This window comes from Dreissena polymorpha, chromosome 1 (genome assembly GCF_020536995.1).
Source record: "Dreissena polymorpha isolate Duluth1 chromosome 1, UMN_Dpol_1.0, whole genome shotgun sequence".
NCBI classification, from domain to species: Eukaryota; Metazoa; Mollusca; class Bivalvia; order Myida; family Dreissenidae; genus Dreissena; species Dreissena polymorpha.
In genome coordinates, this window is record NC_068355.1 from 165,687,458 (window position 1) to 165,710,922 (window position 23,465).

General features: G+C 35.1%; 2 protein-coding genes and 1 pseudogene across 3 annotated transcripts in view; 2 read left to right on the forward strand and 1 right to left on the reverse strand.

Annotated features, from left to right (window-relative positions):
- Positions 1–23,465, reverse strand: part of LOC127859568 (mucolipin-3-like) — a 297,009-nt gene that overhangs the window by 39,315 nt on the left and 234,229 nt on the right. The gene's annotated exons all lie outside the window — the stretch shown is intronic.
- The window catches only part of LOC127859852 (probable glutathione S-transferase 7), a 47,321-nt gene that overhangs the window by 22,295 nt on the left and 1,561 nt on the right, over positions 1–23,465 (forward strand). The window contains exons 1-4 of one of the 2 annotated variants that reach the window (XM_052397397.1): positions 17,182–17,329; positions 18,640–18,774; positions 22,383–22,475; positions 23,077–23,192. In XM_052397397.1, coding sequence (XP_052253357.1) covers positions 18,642–18,774; positions 22,383–22,475; positions 23,077–23,192 — 342 coding nt within the window. In that variant the 5' untranslated portion in view covers positions 17,182–17,329; positions 18,640–18,641. Of the gene's footprint in view, positions 1–17,181; positions 17,330–18,639; positions 18,775–22,382; positions 22,476–23,076; positions 23,193–23,465 lie in introns of those variants that run through there. The other variant, XM_052397408.1, reaches the window with a different exon arrangement.
- On the forward strand, positions 14,108–15,379 carry LOC127859781 (actin, clone 302-like; annotated as a pseudogene).

Below are 23,465 nucleotides of genomic sequence, written 5' to 3' on the forward strand. Positions count from 1 at the left end.
ATGAGAAATAATGTCACGAAAATATTGCTCGGCGATGGAAGATACTGATAAACGTGACGTGTACACAATATTGCAACCAACACGTGAGGGTTGCAATACTATCGGCACAGATCCCTTTCTAAATAGTTGACACGTTGCAAGCTGTGTGTATAACATTGAATTGTAAATAAACCACTTGTCCTAGATAAAACAATCCCTATACTTGTATCCGCTGGTGAAAACAAACAACAAAAATGTGCGCAGATGTTTATCGTTGCCGTCATAGCCCATGTATTGTTCGAACTATGAAGTAGTTTAATTCTGTTTAGTAACAATCACACGAACTGTATTATATAGGACATAAAAGGTTATACAAACGCGTACTTGTATCTCTTAAGTACATTTCAAGTGTTATGAGCGTAGTTTATTAATGCAGCTCTCGAATCAAATTATATTTTGAATATGTGTATTGTTCGTCATGTGTAATTATGCCAAAACTTTGTTATAACCCAAGTAAACGCTTTATTCTAGTGTCACATACGCTTATCGTATAACTTGTAAAATATCTCATTGAGACGTTATTCCCTCTTCCCTAATCACTAAGCGACGACGACGATTTGTGTTTTATGTAATAATATGTGATCTATAACGTGTGTATATATGTATATAAAATGCTCTCAGAACATAACTTATAGCAATATGGTTATGTCAAATCTAGCTAAATTGTCTTTCATAAGCATTTCCAGTAAAGCATTTTGTTACATTTGTTCGCACAAGCAGTATATGCTTCATTGCAGAATATTTTGTATGTCTATATGACCGCGACTGTTACATTGCCCAATATTCCTTTGCATGTCGACACTGTTAGTTGCCAGGAAAATGCAAACTTTAAGTCCATTTAATGTTTCTGAAGGATTCGAGTAAGATTAAATGCACACGTACGTAAATTAAATACAGCTTACAATCACATTCTAGAAAGTGTAAAGTAGAAACATTATTTTTGTTATCAACTTCTTTTATTACAGAACAAAATATACACACATAAACATTAATTGATTAAATCTGGGATCACAGCCTTGTTCCGTCAATGCAAAGCGTTAAGGGTTAAAATCGGTTTTAGGTAAATCCAAACCTCGCGCTTACCTATGAATGTATCAATATAAATGTAATAAACATATTGAGAAAAAACATAAAAGCCAACATGTGACGCGCAAATTATATAATGTTTGAGAAAAATAATCTCAGTCTACTATTGTCGTAAGTACCAGATAAACATTTGTATATTAAAACGATTTAGGGAAAAGGTTTTAAAGTTATTGATATACAAAGAAATACGGTGAATATATGAAAGATCTTAAATTAACAGTTAAGCCATGTATCTTAAGTAAATTGTCACGAACGTATATATTTGACATACTATAGTATGTGTTGTGCCCCTAGGTGTAAAAAAATATCGTTTATTTATTTCATCCACTTGAACACCTCATAGCTAAAGAGTGAGCACATGATACAAGGTGATGAATATTATGTCACTTTAAAAAATAAAAAAATCGCATCCGTGGAATTATACGCATACTTAACACCTTTTACGGTCAGCCATCGGTTCATGGCTATGCTTTCGATGAAATATTCAGTGATATAGCTAGTTTTGTAAACGAAAGAGCAATTTGATGGATTACTTAATATCAATTATATATATTGTTTTTTGAATTAGGTTAATGAAAATGTTTGGTATATAGCACTAATATTAAAATACTAACCATTAAATTGCGGAAGAAATGTAAGACCGTGCCATTAATGCTTTAATATTGCACACTTCTCCGATTGCTCTCCAACCTCGCAATTACCAGCTTTCTTCAAAGAGGGTAGAGGTGATATCGGTGTATGAACACTTTATAGTTTGCAAATAATAAATATTAATGACATACATTTAGCGTGTATGAAAATCGTTGGAAAACGTGTTGCCAGTTAAGCTTTTCTTAACTCTGTTACTGTCTAAAATGCCAATGCCAGTATTTATCGGATGGATGTAGCTCGTGCCCCCCCCGCCCCCTCGCAACCCCAGCTGACTCCAAAACGTATGAACTGGATGCTCGTTACGTTTTGAATACTTATAGACAACATATATTTTTGACATACTAGTATGTGTTGTTCCCCTAATTTATTGTCGGCTCGGGTACTACTTTAAAGTACCCCGGGCACTCTTAAGTATTAGTAATTACACTGCTTGTAACTGATGGCGTATGGGATATACACCCTCAATAATGGTATACCATACGAGAGCGAAGCACCATCAGTTACTAACTTCGTAACGATTATATCTCAATCGACTACTCGATTACTCGGGGTGTATGGAAATTACTCGGGGTGTATGGAAAATACAACATGGGCATATGGCCTCTCTAAGCCAATTGGATTAGGTCGTTTTTGTAAGAGGTTAGATATACTACAATATAGATCTACCCCAGGTACGGAACATATATTCTAAAACGTACCCATGAATAAGAACTTTGAATTGGTCGTTGTCGTTGGCGCTAGGTATGTCCTTATCGCAAAACGTTGATGATGCGCCAAATCGGGACTTTTATGTACTACAAGATGATTTTTGTTATTGATCAATCGTCTCCTCAATACAAACATGATAAATAATCTATTGTAAACCCGATCCGTGTTGTATTTGGCTAAATCTATAAAGTAATAAAACTGATATTGTCTCATTGAGGGACCTATACAAACAATGCTTGTAACATCGGACAGTTGGTTCAGGGAACATAAAACATACTTATAGGTCCCTGCTTGATTGTATAGGTCCTTGGTTAATTTAGACAACAGCTCACCCGAATATTCGCTGACCTGTCAAATCTTATGGGGCGGACAAAGATTTTCCACGATTTAATCATCCCGGAAAAATTTCTCCCGCAATTTTACCACCTCGGCTGGGAAGGCACCCGTCTATGTTCGGCCCGGGCAAAAGTTCAACGTGTTTTATTCGTAATTTGCTATACGGTTGAAAATTAAACATTTCCTTTAAAAATACATTTTTTAACGAGTAAAAGTCTAAAACATGCATGAACCAATAAACATAGGTCGGTTGTTTTTAATTCATATCACGAATAATTAATTGATTTCTTATATTAACAAATAGGATAATATTTTAAGCACGTTATGTTCGTGTACACGTATTGTTTGGTGCATGGCTATCAAGGATCCTTACACGTATTAATTAAGTTAACTCACTTTTAACAGTACTATACTTAAGCAGTTGAGGTAAATATTTCTAAACCTCTTAAACGTGTTGATATGTGTAAATAAATAAACATGTATAAAAATTAAAAAATGTATGAGCTTCATTACATAAATGGTATGCAATAAATACAGTTTACAACATCTCTCTGTATATGGGTAGTTTTATTAAGGTTGTTTACATATATGAATTGGGAAGTTACAGGTAAGACTATTAATAGATACGTATACTGATCACAAAAAGTTAAAGCCATTGCGCAAAATTAAGAGGTTTTAAATTTATAGAAAAGTAAAGATAAATAAACTGAATTTAATTATACCATTTATGAACACATGGGCCAGCGCCAGCTATATACTCAAAAAATGGGGGTTGGCGGGGGGTCGGATTTGTATAAATTCGATTAATAATCAAGCATTTATTTATAAATAAGAGGTATTCATTATTTAATTCTCTTAAGTGATTTAATCGATCTCCTTAACTGAAGTTATGATACAAAAGAGGTATATCTATTTCGTTTTGACGTATTTTCGAAGTTTTAATAGACCGCAAGCAAGCCTCCGAAGAACAAAATTACGACATGTGGAATGCACTTTTATAAAATTTCAGAAGGCTTTAATTTTCAAAGAAGACGTCGAAACACATTACTATGTTATATCACTGGGTTGCTGTCATATTGGACCACGGCGACTGTTTCTGTAACTGGTGTTACAGAAACGAATGTGTTAGTAGGTCAGCAACATATAGTTTTGTTGTTTTTCGAGTTTATCAGTGTGCGGTTGCTCGCATGCATGTAATTGCGGCTGGGCATATTATCACTATTAGCATCCCGTATCTCAAATATTCTCAGATCTCAGGGTCACAAGCTCGAATCTGCTATGAATGATGCAAAGGAAAAACATGTTGTATAAAAGGTGAACACGCGAAGAAAAATGCAAATTCGATTTCGTATTTATAAATGGTATGCCTTATGTTACAGAATGTGTAACATCTTTTAAAATAATTAATTTGTATAATATAGGATACGATTAAAAATGTTTCGGTTTCACTTAGTCATATATATAGGTATAACACTAAAATAAATCAGGCGGCAAGGGTGTTTTGTTTTCATGCTTTCAAGTCTAGACATTTGACCACCATATAAATACCGGTGATACAATCTTCCCATTCAAAACATTGATGTGTAATTCACAATACGCATCTTTGTGTGCATCAGAAGCAAACACAATAGGCATGGACCTCTGTTCCTACTTCCGTTGTCAGTCCAAGCCACACGAATATTGGTGAAGTAGATTATCAAAGCGCTGAAGGCACTGAAGTTTTTCGCTGTTGTCGTCCTTGATTAGCTTGTGCGCAATGCGCAGGCTAATCAGTGTGCACAGGCTAATCTTATTTGACGTGCATTTAGCCCCGTTGTCCATGAAAGCAGCTAATATGTACAGATTTCAATGATAAACACTAGACTGGCCAATGTCGACTTACAAGCTGGTATATAAACTTACTGCTAGAGGGTATATACACTAACTGCTAGAGCAGAATCATTCGTCGTCTGCTGCAGACAGGCAGCGTTAATCGTCCCTTGCAGAGTGAGTTGTGGTTTTTACCGTTCTAAAGGCTTCTAAGCACATACTGATTTGCAAAATATGCTCTGTAAATTAAACTGGCCGCTAAAGCGACCAACTAAAAATGAATGTTACTGCATAGTATATAGAGTCTATGCATTTTATAAAAGTGCATTTTATAAAAAGTAAAACTTGATGTTCGCGTATGGTACTGAACATGTATTATGCTCTAAAATATCCATTATATGGATCTTTTAACAATTTTAAAACCTAAATATTATAAACCGTTGCAACGCGAAACGATTGAATAATTTGGGGAGTTCTGTTGTAAGTCTTTTACTCCAGTGTCAGTTGTTCGAGCCTAGTTGATGGTTATACGATTATTATTAAATTATACGACCTTCAACCTTTAAATCTAATCAAATGACATAATTTTTCGCCATCCGTATAATGAATCAGCTGATTGATGGCGTCATAAAATGACACCTATTTCCCCCAAAAAATTGACAATTTATTATAAACGCGACTTATTTCACATGTACATGTATTGTATATCGACATACGGTATTTGAATTGTCAATTAATCACATTTTCCTTATTTCGTGTAATGTGCATTGTTTATAATCCATGCATATACTTTTGACATTTAAGAATGTACAGCAAGCCATACAAATATCGCACAATTCATAAATAATCTGCAATATTTGCTATCCTATTTAATTCACGTTAAGCATAGAGCTGTGTAAAGTATAAGATGGTAAAAATAGCACCACACTGGAATTCGGAACGTGCCATTTGTGTATTTATATATATTAAATTATTTTCTTGTACACAATAAGGGCATTTATCATAGACAAATAACATTGTGCAAGTTTAAACATAATTATGTTTGTATGCAGAAATCTGCAAATGCATCCGTGTTTACCAACGGCTATTATTTGATAAACTGCTCCGGTTCATTTTAACAGCACTAATGTACATAGAGTACATGACGTAGCGTGTGACGAATAAGAAAGATTATCGAGTTCATAAATTCATTTGAAAATAGTGATAGGATGGCATAAGGGTCTTTATTTAACTATGCTAAAATACTTATTAAAGACCATAGATGTAAAATCGCCAATTATTGAGTTAAATGGATTACTAGATGGATTTTAAAGAATAATTAAAGGTAAGATACTAGTTCGAACGTGTTTTGGTTTTTGTTTGTACTTTTGTCGTTCCCTGTTTTCGGGGAAATGATTTTAACATGGGTGCATTGGATCACACACGGCATACCCATACCATTATGTAAAAAATACGTTCTGCGCGTCCTTAAATTCGTCGTCCGAAGTCGGAAAACGTATTGCCCTGCATATTAAATCAAATAAAGTGTCAGTCGCTGCAATTGTCTGTTTACTCGTCGATAGTGTACATGTAGAATCTATGTTGACATCGACATCATTTTGTCAGGAGCAATCGCCGCCATATTGGATTTTGATCATTTTCTTTCGAAAATAAAATGAATTATAGTAAAGTAAAATCTTCTTTTCGCGGTCGTAATGTGTTACAATTCGCATGCTGCGTAAAATTGAATCGAGGCAAATGGTGATATTTTTACTAGTTTTACAGTTTGTGTGTGAATTTTTTAAAGACTATTTTGCGTACCAGAACAAATACATTTATATCACTACGCATGGTTAAATTAGTTAGATTTTAAAGCGGGTATATACGATTTTGTCAAATATTTATGAATTTATATAAACTGTGTAAAAAACTTATTATATATATATTTCAATATAAATTAAAATAAAAGTTAAGAAAAACATGTGTCGAAAAATGCGAAATAAGCCAGATATTTAATTCTGAAATTGAAAACGGCTGTACAGCCGAATTCGCCAGCATGTATACCATACATGTACGATGTGCATGTAAACTTACGAGGGGTGATTCAGAAGTTCGGTGATTTGAGCTATAACTTTCATTTGGTAACATAAATGGACAAACAAATAGCATGTTTAGAATATTTCGTCCTTTCCAAATCTACTCTCCAAATATCATGGAAATACATAAAAAAATAAATATATATCAGAGATTTAAACATGTGCACAATGCGCACACCGACGCACGTGTACCGTTTCTGTTCTACGTCAATGACGTTATGAAGTTAACAACTGTCAAATCTTTTCCACATAATCACCTCCAACGCGAATGCACTTTATGTGTCGGGAAATCCACTTGTCAAAAGTGTCTCTATACCAGTCAGCGTCAAAAGACGACACGATTCGCTTGCTGCAACTGTAAGTTCCTGTTTACTTGCAAAGCGAATACCAACGGCCACCGGAAAAACTTTGCGAAACCGAAATTTCGCAAACTTAAGTACCCTTTTTCTTGAAGGTTTGCTTATTTGTGATAAAGTATAAGATAAAAGTCTAACTTGTGATTAATAATTGGTTATTTTTGCTTGTTAAATGCGTTTTCTTCACTATGAACTTTATTTGCAAAGTTGGGGAACCCATGGGATTTTTGTAATATCCCATGGGATTTTTCATTATCCCATGGGAATTTTGGTTTCTCCCATTGGATTTTTCTCCAGCTTTTTTTATGGGAGAAAAAATCCCATGGGATTTTCAAAAACATAAAACACGTTCGTTTGTGCTTAGTAATCGATTTTAAGCATTGTTAAAGCATTTGTGCTTATTTTCGTTCAATTTACTTTGATAGAAAAAAAATCCCATTTTTTTATGGGAAAAAAAAATCCCATGGGATTTTTTTCTGATTTTTAGAGATTTATTCATGTAACCTTCAGAAACACTACCTTTTAACAAATGATGAGCATTTCTCGCGATTTCAACGCGTTATATCGTGTTTTAAAATAATAAAAAAATCCCATGGGATTTTTTTTCCCATGGGATTTTTTTGTCCATGGGATTTTTTTTCCCATGGGATTTTTTTTTCCAATGGGATTTTTTTTAAGGTATAAGTTTCTAAAAGCTATATAATAATAATAATTATTATAATAATAATAATAATAATAATAATAATAATAATAATAATAATCGTGCTCAATATGATGAATTCGTACTTTTAAGCGACTAACATTTTTATTCGAGCCGATCGTCGAGTCCGAATGGTGAGTATAAGAGCAATTTACCTGTACAAATAAATCTCAATTGTGAAGAGAACGCTACCGTACTATAAAATAATCTTGATAATAAGTCATATCATTTCTCGACAGAAAATGAAAACAGTATCCATATTGATGTCAGCAATGTCCCCTGCTATGATAAATATTGACAAAATGAAAAACCTTGACAATAATTCCGTGTCGAATACGCATAAGATTATAGCAATCAAATTCATATAAGCATTGATAAGATAATTTGCGAAAATGGGTCTTATGTCAAATACGGCAAGCGTAGCTCCATTCCATAATGTCCGGTATTAAGTCACGTCAAGTTTCGTGGTCGAATTATAGCATAATAATCATTTTCACATTACGCGAATCATATGAGTTTCCCTACATATATTGTGTTAAAATTTATGTTACACTAATGTGCGATGATGAAAAGGGGATTTCGGTAATTCTACATTCGCCCGCCTAGTACCGAAATCCCCATATTTACGCCTTAAAGGGTCAATAGGTCATCGGTATGAATGGTTTTTGACTTCACATGAATGTTAAGGTGCAACAAATTTGATATTAATTTTAATTATTAAGCACTCTTGACAGCATTAAGTTGCCTCTCAGTGGGGATTTCGGTAATTCTACACTAGAACTTAAACGCGCGCCGGTACCGAAATCCTGCTGTACAAACCTTCAAGTGTCAACAAAATTATTATAGTGTTTTTTTTTCATTAGCAACCAGTGACATGTATTATCTCCCATTCGGTTACTTCTTTTGGAAAATGATTAGCGGGGATTTCGGTACTGCTACATTCGTACGCCCAGAGCCGAAATCACCCATGTTTACGCCAATCCCCCATATTACGCCTTAAAGGGTCTATATGTCATTATGTTTGGGTTTTGGCTTTGCATTAATGTTGATTTGTACACAATCATATTAGTGTTAATCATTTAAACACTCTTATCAGAATATTTTTTCCATTATTAAATAGTTTATTAATGTGAAAAATGTGTAAACGAATGTAAAAAAGGTAAAATGTACATTTAAAACATTGGTTACACAAAAGTATATGTAAATATAACATGACATAGTAATAATAAGTCTTCAGAAAGTATTTTCCAAACAAATCTGATGAAACAAATGATATCGTACTACCTTATTTACAATATGCTATACACTTTTGCAATTTAGTTATCAATGTTTAATCAAAGCATAAATCAGGATAATATGTTGCCTCTTAGCGGGGATTTCGGTAATTCTTAACAAGCACATAAACCCGCGCCGGTACCGAAATCCCCGCTGTACAAACCTTCAAGTGTAAAAAAATACTGATTTAGGTTTAAATAAAGGGAACAATAGTATTTTTGGCCACCAAAAAGCACTTCCGCGTCAACAAAACGATTGAAATTATGTCAGAAACCCAGCTTTTCATTTTATATATTGCAATACACCATCGGCCGCCGAGAGCGGAATACTGCGCTTGGCCGCTAAACAATGTGGATTGCATCAAATTAAATGTCAATTTTCGATTTTATTACAAAAATAAACACTGCCTTTTTATAAATATGTCAAGCACGTACACTTAACAAAAAAATCGATATATCTTTATGTAATGTAGAAAAGTAAAGCGCTTTATATATAACAATGTTTTATAATGTCTCTCTGGTTGAGAAAAAAAACTAAACAAAACCATGTAGAACATATATGTTTTCATAATTAAAAAAAAAATATTTAATGATGCACGTGATGTTTTATAATTGATATAAGTTCACGTGTTGAACGAGTTAAGGGAGAGATGCGAATTAAATTACACATAATTAAAAAATGATACTATACTGTCAGCTTGATTTATAAATTGTGTTCCATCGCGCCAATATATTCATTGTTCCATGAAATTGTGTATAAAAGCAAAACGATTGAAATTATGTCAGAAATCCTGCTTTTCACATGAAATGATCTTTAACACTTTATTTATTCCAATCAGGTAATTAATAATAATAGGGGAAGTCTATACTGTGTATTAGAAACTTGTTGTGGTGATCCCTATCTTATCCGCTTAATACACATCCACCTGGCTACTGTACAGAAACAATTAGATTTACTTCCAAAATAACTGATTTCATTAATTGCTAACTTGTTGTCTACATTTTAAATTAACAACGATAATGGATCAACATCACCGTTGCACAATTATTAAGTTCACAGTAATCTGTACTTTAAATAGATAGCCTAATTAAAGACGGTGCTAATAAAGAACAAAGCGTGAATGTGGATATTAAGAAATTAGATCCTTTTTTGCATGACACTGGCAGTATATCATTTTATCTTATATAAATAAGCCACATTTAAGACATGGATAAAATTAAAATAAGACACATTTGCATCTTTCATTTCTTGAAAAAAAAATAAGCACGCAGTCACATATAAATAAGATACATTGAAGACACAGAAAAAAATAAATAAGACACATTTGCATCTTTCACTAAATTTTCTTAAAAAACATGTGAAACTGAAGAAAAACATTTATTACTGACACATTATTCTAAAAGTCGACTGACAACTTAAGTTCAAAGAGGGATTTACAATTAAATAAGATCCATTTTCGCATGATGCTGGTTGTAGAGCAAGCAATACATTTCTTACTGACACATTATTCTAAAAGTCGACAGGCAACATAAATTCAAAGAGGGAACCACAATTAAATAAGATCAATTTTCGCATGATACTGGTTGTATAGCAAGTAGTCACATATTAATTACAGCTTGCATTAGTTGCAATAATTTTGTTAAGTGCGCGTGCTTCTGAACGTTGCGTTAAGCGAGAGTGTTGTCATTTTGTTAGTTTTATATTTTGGTATTATGTATGATTATTGCTTGTTTTGAATTTGAAATAAACGCTTTCTGGCAAATAAGCATCGTCTTAATTTTAATACAAATAATGAACATTTGACATACAAAATGTCCAATAACATACCGGCAATAACATTATATATATGTTAATTTCTGTGCATGTTTATACCGAAATTATAGCCGACATCGGCAGTTAGGGAAATTTAGTGACACACTTTAACACATCAAACATGCATGATAGTTCTTTTTTCATATGATATTCCCCTGGTTGCTTACCGGTGTATTGGTGCAGTTGATAACCCCGCCGGGACTACAGTAGGGTGCTAATACACACGTGTATCGTGTTCAATACAATCGTCTTAATTTTAATGCAAATCAAATTTTCTATATAAAAAAAAATCACTACCGTTTTATATATAACAAGGTATCCAACTCGAAATCATCCGAAAACGGGGTGCATCGTTTTGAGCAGCCATTACTAAATTAATTTTGCAGCGATTTTCATGACCCGGTCTTATTCAACGCAGAAATGAATTTCCTTTTAGGAAATGTATATATATTGTTATATTTCTACACATGCTGGGTCAAATTTTAAGAAATAAAGCTATACATAATTCGCTTGACCCAGTTGTTATCGATCAGACCGTATTTATGAATGAAATCTCCAGTTGTAAAGACACATCTCCGCATTGGAGCAATGAAATCACCCTTGTGTTTAAAATGTCAGTTGGTTGAAATGTATGTAAACAAAGGTTTGAAAATGCGCTGGACAGTTAGTTTTGATGCATAATTCTACGGCAAGCACGGTAAGAATGTTTTTTTTTCATACGTTTTATTGAATTATGGTATCGAGGTTCGTGAACTTTGCAGGGAAAATGCCCATTTCCCCGTGAAGATTTCAGTCATGAATACTGTCTGATCGATCACAGCTGGGTCACGCGAGTTGTGTATCGTGTTATTTTTTAAAAGTTGACCCAGTATTTGTAAAAATATTGCAAGACATATACATTTCCAGAAAGGAAATTTATTTCTGCGTTGAATAAGACCAAGATCGTGAAAATCGCTGCAAAATTGATGAAGTAATGGCTGTTTAAAACGATGCATCCAGTTTTCGGATGATTTCGAGTTGGATACCTTGTTGAATATATATTTAACTTATTTTTTTTTAAGAAAAGTTGATTTTTCGTTATAATATGATTACTTATCATTCCAAAATATGTTTTCACTAACTAGTATTATAGCCACACGCTAACCACCTGTAGCTGGACACTTTTAAAAAACACTATACAAATTCAAGTACTTATGCACTTAATTGATTGTAAACAATGACGGTTGAAATCCGTGCGTGGGAATTTTTCTGGTAACCAAGAGCGACGTCAACGTTCATGACAAACCTGTTTATATGACATTTATTTATTGATTTTTTCCAACTTGATTGAAAATTATGTTTTATGATATTTTAATACATGTAGATGTAGTAGTTGTTTTCTCAACGAGGAGTACAATAGTTGTACAGTACTAGACACGAGTACTTGTAACTTTCAGGTTTCTCTGTATACCACAGACATTATATAGTCATAAAATGATAAATATGTGTTTATAGAAATTGTAATTATAGCATGGTAAACAGACTAGAGAAATCTGAAAGTTTCACGCACAGGTCTGTGGCAATGGGGGTTTGGGCTACTTTATAAATATGAGGTCGATATGCAATGCACATCGGTAGATTACGTCTACTGTAATTATTTGGACTAGGGAAGGGCCACAATTCCAACACATCAGCCCCGTTATGTTCTGAATAAAATACATGTATAATTTCTTGAGTGCCAATTGCATCTTACAAATATCAAAAACATTCACAGCAGTCAATTCATTGTGTAAACTTACTGGTCTTCATGGCAATAATGAACGTATTTAGTTTAATGGAGATTATATAACGAAGGGAACTAATTCAGCTTATTCAGTTTACTAGTCAAAATGATTCGGATGTTTTCGCTTTTTTTTCCGAAAAGTAATTTATTCAACATACGGAAAATAAACGCGCGCCACCTGATGTCATAATTTAGTAACTTGCATTCTGCTTACTGCCTGTTGCTAACTGCCGTTGTTAATGACGCTTAGTGGCAAAACCGATTATGACTGGTTTCAGGAATAATGAACACACAAAACAAATGAAGCTGCATCGATGTTTAAAGTGAAAATAATTTCGCAAAATAATGTATTCTGTGTCACATGATTTTATTACCAACTGTCATTATCGATGTTAAAGGAACATATCTTATGTTATAAATCAGTAAAATATTTGTGTCACATGATTTTATTACCAACTGTCATTATCGATGTTAAAGGAACATATCTTATGTTATAAATCAGTAAAATATTTATGTCGTATCTTATGTTATAAATCAGTAAAATATTTGTGTCACATGATTTTATTACCAATTGTCATTATCGATGTTAAAGGAACATATCTTAGGTTATAAATCAGTAAAATATTTGTTAACTTCTTCCATTGCATAGTTTTCATAATTATTACCTTATTCTTATAATTATTATCATCCATGTCTTTACACGTGTATATTATACATTTGGCTAAAAAGCAATTTTATGCTTAAAAGCTCATAAATGTTGTTGTTGTTGTTGTTGTTGTATTCAACGCTAACCTAGTATTTTCTATGTAATTCATGTTGTGGAATAACCGATAGTTTATTATTCATCGCTATAATATTTATACAGTACTTCTTTCTTATCCATTTAAATTGTAGATGTACAACTATGAAAACTACATAATTTATACTCCCTAATGAAAATGCGCCCTTTATTAATGTATCAATCTAAAGCGAATTTGAATATTTAATTTTCTTAAATCGTATGCGTTTATGAAAATAAAAATGATTAATGTAAATGGTTAATTATAGCTCAAGAAAAAAAAAAAAAAAACAATATATACACTGAAATTATGAATAGATTACATATCTTGTGCCGGTTTGAAAACATCACAAACTGCATACATGTATGTCATATTATTCGGGCGCATGAGTTAAGTGGTCGGCGGCACTGTTATTTTCCAAAACGTCGACGTAATGCGTTACAGACGTTAAATAATTTAATTTTAAATGATCATTATCCATATAAAACGATCGTATGTCGAATAAATATTTCGATATCAGAACTTTCATTTCGTTATATATTATATATATAAAAAATACACGTCTTATATCGGAAAATTAATTTTCCATTTCAACTCTGTGATAAATACCCGTTAGTAAAGAACTACAATTGAAATGATTTCACTTTTTAATTGAAACGGTTTAAAAAAAATTATTTATTTATTAATAATTTGTGATCTTCGTTTTTTGCAGTGTAATCATGTCACAGTACTTTGACGATGATATTTCCGGCGTCGTATTGACAACGGAAGTGGAATGTGCAAGGCCGGTTTCGCCGGCGACGATGTTCCCCGCGCCGTGTTTCCGGCCATTATCGGCCGTCCTAGCTACGACATGGTCATGGCAGGAATGGGACACCTATATATGCGATGAAGCGCAGAACAGACGGGGAATACTCTCACTGCGGTATCCTGTAGAGCACGGTGTCGTCATCAACTGGGACGATATGGAGAAAATCTGGCATCACACTTTTAATAACAAACTGCGAGTGGCACCCGAGGAACATCCGGTTCTCCTCACGGAGGCGCCATTAAATCCGAAAGCGAACCGAGAAAGAATGACCCAGATAATATACGAGACTTTTAACGCGCCAGCCTTTTACGTAGGTATCCAGGCGGTTTTGTCGCTCTATGCATCCGGTCGCACGACGGGAGTTGTGTTCGATTCCGGTGACGGCGTGTCCCACGTTGTACCGATTTACGAGGGGTACGCGCTGCCGCACGCGATCGAGCGGATGAACCTCGAAGGAAGGGAACTGACACACTATCTCTCCTGGATCTTGAGCGAACGGAGGTACAGTTTTACATTCTCGTCGGAACAGGAAATAGTACGTGATATCAAAGAGAAACTGTGCTACTCTGCCTTTAACTTTGATAGCGAAATGCAGTCTGCAGCTAGCTCATCGTCGGTTGAGGAAAAGCTACGAATTACCTGACGGAGGGATTATCACCATTGGAAACGAGCGTTTTCGGAGCGTGGAGACCATGTTCCAACCGTCTTTTATCGGAATGGAGAGCTGCGGAATACACGAACTGCTCTACAACTCGGTGAGGAAGTGCGATATATACATAAGAAAGGATTTGTGGACCAACGTCGTGATGTCCGGTGGGTCGACGATGTTTTCCGGTATCGCTGATCGGATGAAGATGGAGCTTGATAATCTGGTTCCCAGCGGCATAAAAGTGAAGGTCATCGCGCCGCCCGAGCGGAAGTACTCGATGTGGATCAGAGGCTCTATCCTGTCCCTCTGACTTCATTCAGCTCCATGTGGATCTCAAAGCAGGAGTACGACGAGTGCGGGCCGGGAATCGTTCACCGGAAGTGCTTCTAGGTGTAAAACTGAGCGCAAAATTTAAAATGACGTGGGAAGAAAAAATATAATTGTTTTTAGCATTTTTTTTGTCCACGTGCTCTTATGATTTTTTTTATATGCACATCTTGAACAGTCGACTTAAATTTATTCCTACTTTTTAAACGCAATCAAAGTTAATATGTGATGTGTCTGTTTAACGTATTCACGTATACCCAAAGACGTAAACTGTGTTTGTATGAACCTGGTATATGAGTATTATATAATATGTTAAGCAGAGAATACTCGTGAACAGTTCTTCATTTACAGAGAAGTGTTCGTGGTTATGCATTTAATGTTCTTTGCTTATGTTTATTACGAAGGTCTTTTAATTTAACATGTTTATGTCACATTTTACATTATTGCTTTATGTATATACATATTTACAATTGTTTTTTATACAACTAATAAAGGCGAAAATATAGTTTGAAGCGCTATCTTTGTACAACTTATGGATACCGGTAGTCCCCGACAACGCATGTGCTTTTCAAAAGCAAAATACATATTAAATAAAATCTAATGGATTAAGAAAGGGTGCAGCGAGTACAGCAATGCGACGAAAGTTTTTAGCAAATAAGATTGTACTTGATATGTTCTAACTATCATCACCGTCATCACCGAAAAAAAAACACTCATCATCATCAACAACAGATATGAAATGACTAACAGTGGTATTTGGAATCGTATTATATCCTGGGTAGTAAGCCAATCGTGAATAGACTCTGCTTCAAATGGATTACGTTAACGGTAATATAACACACATAATGTAGTCATATCTGTGAAATATAGAGCTTATAAATGCATGCAATCCTTTATCCGGCGCTATATTTTTTTAAGATATTTCGTTGATGTTTAATGTGTTGCTTAAAAATACGTGCGTATCAAATAGAGACGGTACTAAGAATACTTTTGCGTATAATAGTTTAACAATTCTTCCTCATTGATGTATGGTTTTACATTTACTTGAGTTGTTTTATACTGAACAGCAACATACGTTTTTCATGTTTGTAGCGATTCGATGTGATGGTCAAGTTTTCTTAACGCCTTTACTGATAGTTAAATAAATCAAAACATGATAAATCAGAACGTAAAAAAATAAACAGAAAAATGCTTCATATATACACATATTGCAAAATGCCGGAATTCCACGAACTAACCGCACATATGTTGTAATATCATTCATTATTTTACCATTTGTAAAGTTTCATGTTAATCTAGTACATACTTACGGTTTTAAAGTCCTTTAAAAGGCCAGAGTTGTTGGTATATTGTTGTAATATCATCCACAAATTTAATTCTCGTATTGAAATACCAATATAGATAATATCCTATGGAACGCAAACTCTTTCTTTTTCAAATCAAAAGTGCATATGAGCCAAAAGTCATCAACTATTTGAGCCTCGCTCTGCGAAAAGGGAGTTAAATGAATGTGCGAAAAGTGACGCCACAGATTAGCCTGTGCAGTCCACACAGGCTACTCAGGGACGAAACATTCCGCTTTATTGTATGTTTCGTTAAAAGGAATACTCTTCTTGATATAACCCAGTTTAGGCGGGAAGTGTCGTCCCTGCACAGGCTAATCTGGGACGACACTTAACGCACATGCATTAAACGTCCTTTTCACAGAGCGCGGCTGGTTTTTATTTCCACAAATATACCATACAGCAGTACCCCTTTTCGAAAGTAAAACGAGTGTGTTCAATTCAGTTCTAACGTGAATGTGCAGTTTATCATAAAAACGTAATATTTATTAAGTTGACAGTACGAATGTTTAATTTAAGTTTATATTAGAACAAGGTAAACAATACTATATTGTCGGGTTATGACATAACATACATATACATATAAACTGAAAATTTATAGAGAAGTTTACTTATCTCTAACACTATCCACGAAACTACAGCTAAAATATCTTCGGCCTTAAGTATGAAACAGTCTAAGTGAATGGTATCACCTCGCTATGATTTATCATCGTTGTACGTGCTATCTCGTGTTCTATATAACCCACTATAAAACTCGTAAACCGTGTGTCGACCTGATTGACTCTACTTACACTTCCCACTGGATAGAGAGGTAAGCCCTTTTCATACTTTAAGAATTTGCATTTAGTGAGTTAGAAGTAAAGTTTATACAGGCACGTGTTAAATATGTATAAGTAGTAGTAGATATCAGTAATATTGTTTTTTTTTATGCGTAAGTTACCTTGAATATATACACCGAGTTACATATATGTTGATAAACAAAGGTTGTCGAGTAGTGAAAGTTGATCATTTCTTATGAACTAATATAAACTTGTAGCATTGCGGTCTGTATATTATATATTAAATAATAACTTAACAGCGACATGCTTAAAAGTGCAGTTTTCACGTTACACATGCCAATTATAACACTGGACAAAAATATGCGTATATTATCAATAAAACACCACATCCTCGTGCTAATATCAGTGTATGTGTGTAGCTGTTACTTAGCGGCATATACTCATAGCTCATAATATTAATAGTGGAACCAAGAGGTCGTGAAAATCTTTGTATTATTTATTTAAAATATACGCTAAAGCCATTGATACGAAACATCAAAATGACTCTATTTAACAGTTTATATTTGCTACATGTGAAATTCCTTTCAAAGCTTATCATAGAATCTTCACATACCACGCTGTGCATTTCTCATTTAGCAAGTGTTAATAAAATTAATACAATTGTGCTGCACGCTGACATAAAGAAATACAATGTATGTCATAAAGACAGTAGAAAGAAGCGAGTAATCCATCCCATAATAGACTGTTTTCCGGCTTATAAAGTCAGTTTATTAAAGGAAACACAACTACTGAGATGTTACACTGCGTGGGTTTTGGTCTTTCGTCACTAAAAATGTTGTTTATATTAAAATGTACACTTAAAGATGAGAGTTGCAGCAACGCTTATTTATATGAGCCTTGTTGAGAGAAAATTGGGCATAATGCATGTGCGTAAAGTGTCATCCCAGATTAGCCTGTGCAGTCCGCATAGGCTAATCAGGGACGACACTTTCTGCCTAAACTTGACTTTCGGTAAGGAGGGACTTCATTTAAACTAAAAATACCATAAAAGCGGAAAGTGTCGTACCTGATTAGCTTGTGCGGACTGCACAAGCTAATTTGGGACGAAATTTAACGCACATGCATTAAGCCCAGTTTTCTCAGAAGACGACTAATATGCATTCACCATCGTGGATTACGTGCAAGTGATTGGGTGCAACTTCTGCGAAAAGGTGCATCCTGTATCTTGCGCTACTCATTTTGGCAAATTTAAAAGTTCGTCGAATCTTCTGACAACCCTGCAACCAGAAATAATGAATAAAACGCCCGTCACACATAATAACATATTATTCTTAACAACCAGCAATGGCGAGCTACAAACTTCACTACTTTGACGTCCGGGGCCGCGCGGAGCTGAGTCGATACCTCTTTCTGGCGGCAGGAAGGGACTTCGAGGACAACCGGATACCGCAAGATGAGTGGCCAAATGTCAAACCAAGTAGGTATCATGAACCGCTCGCAACAATATATTTAATAAAACATTTTCTCCGACAATTCTAACATTGACGCTAAAACAGGATGCAAGTCTTTAACGAAATAACTGCGTTTTCTAATAAATGATGCATGCACATGCTTGTAATTGACAAACAACTGTGCAGTGTTTACTCTTATGGTTAATCGTTAAACAATTTCAGTTGTTTCAATATGTGATAGAAAATTATTTGAAACACAATCAATCGGATTATGAAACCTTGTGCTTTTATTGAACGCTTGATTATAAACGCATACTTAATGCTACAAATCATTGTTACTGGTAATCCAAACCAGTGTGATATGTGATCCAAACCATCGTGATTGCTTATCTAAAAATTTGGTGATCAAAACCATTGCAATTGGTGATCTAAGTAATTGCTGACCCAAACCATTGTTATTTGTGATCTAAATAATTGGTGTTCAAAACCATTGTGATTGGTGATTTAAATAATTGCAGACCCAAACCATTGTGATTGGTGATATAAATAATTGGTGATCAAAACCATTGTGATTGGTGATCTGAATAATAGGTGATCCAAACAATTGTGATAGGTAGACTTAATCATTGATGATCAAAGTCATTGTGATTTGTTATCGAAAAATTGGTGATCCAAACCATTGTGATTGCTGGTCTAAATAATTGATGACCCAAGCCATTGGGATTAGTGATCTAAATGATCGGTGATCAAACTCATTATGATTGGTGATCGTAATAAATAGGGATCCAGACCTTTGCAATTGGTGATGTAAGTTATTGGTGACTCAAACCATTGTTATTTGTGATCTAAATAATTGGTGATCAAAACCATTGTGATTGCTGATCTAAATAATTGGTGATCCAAATCATTGTGCTTGGTGATCTAAATAATGTGTGATCCAAACCATTGTGATTTGTGATCTAAATAATATGTGATCCAAACCAGTGTGATTGGTGATCTAAATAATGTGTTCGAAACCATTGTGATTGGTGATCGAAATAATATGTGATCCAAACCATTGTGATTGGTGATCTAAATAATATGTGATCCAAACCATTGTGATCGGTGATCGAAATATTAGTGAACTAAATAACTGTGATTGGTGATCTAATTAATTGATCGATATGTATATACTGGTATATTCCGATGAGCCTTAAGTCCCTTTGTGAAGTCACAACTTCTGTAAAGCGAACATGCTTCTTATGCCCTATGAGGCCAGCTAAGGTCCAGATCAGGCTGTGTATCCTTGCAGTCTTGTCAGGGGCAACCCGTCAGTTATACAGTAAAGCGTGGTTACACAGTCTCATTAGCGAGTTGCGTACCATATAACCAGCCTGCAAGAACGTCCGTTTAGATTATGATGAAACTATTGAGACACACATTCACTTATGTTGTAAAAACTGTACACGTGTGCATTCCTTATATGTATGAACACGACTCAAGTGTTGACCGCTAAATCGATAAATGTTATGATGTTATGATGTGTATAAGATACGACTGCAAAACCGGATTAAATTAAATTTTCAGGTTACGATTTTATTTACAATAGCGCAAAGTCATGTTTGCTTTTAAGGCTGGGCACGAGAGAATAATCTTAATTATTCCACGTTAATACGGGATACCAACACAAGAATATAGTTTTATAATGCTTCATGGAAAAACAGTGCACGATTTTTTTCAAACAATGTTTAGATACGGGCAATCGCTTATTTTCAACATTGTATAGATACGGGCAATCGCTTCATTCGAACAAGGTTTATATAAGAGCAATCGCTCATAATACCCCCAATACACCGACTCAGTTCGAAGTACGTTCTGAAAAATGTGTTTAAACGGGCTTGAACTGTGTGAGAACGGAGTGATCGTAGTAGCAACGTGTTACGAACTGTCTTCGAACTTTGTTGATGGCCTAGAACGGGGTTGAACGGGAGAGGTGTTTCAGAACTTTGAGCTTACTAAAAATGTTCTTCCGATCTTTCTACAATTAAACGTAGTAACACCGTACTGGAAACGGAATGGACGTACTAAGAACGGATAGGTCGTATTAAGGTCGAGTTAGGAACGTGCCAGAACGTAGTGCGATCGGACCGAAATTACCTGTACGATGCCACACAGATCGAGTCCGGTTCTGGTCCGTCCAATCCGTTTTCAGACAGACCGACCCCGTTCGCTCTACGTCTCAAGCACGATCTTGTTTCGTAAAAATAAATAGAAACTAAACGATAAATTCTTACAACGTTTGCAACACGTTGTACGAGTTCTCAGTACATTCTTAGTACGTTGTACTCGTTTTAAGGAGTTCGCAGTAGGTTCCAAGAACGTTGTACTTGTTAAATGGAGTTGTTACAACATTCAAACCGTAAGTACAATACGTTAAGACAATGTGCATATAAAGAGAGGTCGCTGTCTCAAAATTCATAATTTGTGATATTAAGTTGAAACATGGACAATCTTGGAGAACTTAATTTTGTAAATGTTGGCTTCGTGCAATTTATGCTAGTTGCAGAGCAGCAATATACTGTTTATTGGGCCGAGAAAGAAGGCGTAGACGACACAGAACTTGTTGGGTGAGAGTGATGGCGGAATTATTTCTTGGAGACATTACAAATGTACGTCTGGTCGGCTCAAAGCTTGAAACATAAATGAGAACTGGCAGGAACGAAGTCGATTTTATAATCGCCGTGCAGAAAATGGCTGCAACTACGTCCCAAACGTACTAAGAACGTAATAGGACGGATTGAGAACTGCCTTTGAACGAGTTACCACTGCACAACGAATAAAGAAGAACTGCGTACGAGCGTAATCGAACTGGCTGAGGACGGGCTCGGTCTGACTGGAAACGGTATACCAACGGGGACAATGGGGAAATTGACCCGATTTGAACTGGATAAAGATGGACTGGCAACGGGATAGGACGTGATAGGAACGAGCTGCACGTAGCGCGAACTTTGTATGAACGTCATTTCGTCATATTGCAGATTTTTTCTGACCAAAACTACACGTTCAAGCAAGTTCACATCCCGTTCTGCATTTCCTTCAAAACGTGGTCGAACTGTCTAAAAAACGTGCTTGGTGTATGGGGCCCTTTATATAGTATGAAAGGGTAATGTGAGTTTGTGTTCACGGAATAGCTAACATAGTCTGGTATTTCACAATAATCAGTCAACCCACTAAGAACACGGGAAGAGGTTACGCATTTTATTTGGCATTTACTATGCCTATGATGAGGATGTACTATTTGTATATGATATTTCATACCAGAGCGTTGTATTTAATTGGACCGTTGAGATAATTACGATAGTATCAAGATGACTTTTATATTGTAATTGATTGCCGTTTTATTTAAATGTGGGGACGTGGAGTCCTATTGCCGTAGTATACTAAGATGATGATAATAAGGATGATGATGACGATGATGATGAAGATGATAATGATAATGATGATGATGATGGTGGTGATCATGATGGAAATGCAGCTGCTGATGATAATGGTGGTGATGGTGATGATGATGATATTAATGATGATAACGATAATGATAATGCTGCTGCTGAAGATGGTGTTGATGAACCTTTAAGCAGCTTCTGTCTTCTTTCAGCGCTTGTGTACGGACAGGTTCCGGTACTTGAGGTGGACGGGAAGCAGCTGGCGCAGAGCAACGCCATTGCACGATTCCTCGCAAGAGAGTTTGGTATAGTGACCTTAAACATTCGTTTTAATCCGATTAGATGTAAAATTACAAGTCAGTTTGTGCACAAAGGAATGGAAATAATTTCAGCATTACAGTGTCTGAGTTTCTGGATACTTTGAATTATCAGTCACCATCCTATTCTTTTGAAATTTAAAAGTTATAGAGTTACATAACATTGTGAGCTGACTTGGCCTTCAACAACTACGGGAGTAGTTATCTTTATACATTTCGTCATAGCGAAATAGCCAGTAGAATTTAAATTTCAATTACTCTGGAAAATCTGTGCTTAGCGGATGTGAGTAAAGAGTTTTCTGTACAGGCTAGTCATGGACGACACTGTCTGCTTAGATTTGATTTTCATTTAGAAAAGACTTTTTTAAAACAAATAATCCAAAACAGTGGAAAGCGTCGGCACTTTAAGCACATGCATTAAACACAGATTTTACAAAATTAGGCTCTGTTTATCTTGAACAGAGGACATGGTATTTATGAAAATCTGGGGACCAAAAGAAAATATTTTGGGAAAGCGTTAAATGGGTCCCCGCGTATTTCCCCGTCATTCCTTGATCACTTTACGGAAATCGTACTATGTGTCATTCAGATCTTGCTGGTGCGAACAGCTGGGAGCAGGCGCTGTGTGACCAGACCCTGGAACTCATTAACGACCTCATTCAGGAAGTCGTCAAATACTTCTTCGAAAAGGACGACGAGAGAAAGGTATGTGTCACATGTGCTAAGTTTGGTGTACTGTATTTATACGTACCTGTCATATCGGATGAAATACCGTTTGTAAATATCAGGAAACAATGCTCAATGAAACAATAGACAGAATGCATAAAATGCCTCATTTATGTATTTAACTTTGATGGCAGTTAATGGGTAATGTGAGCTCCGAGGTTGAATATTATTTTTATTTTTTTCAACAAACGAATATTTTGTTCTACTATTTCTGTTACACAAATCTATTAATAATAATGTGTTTAATACATG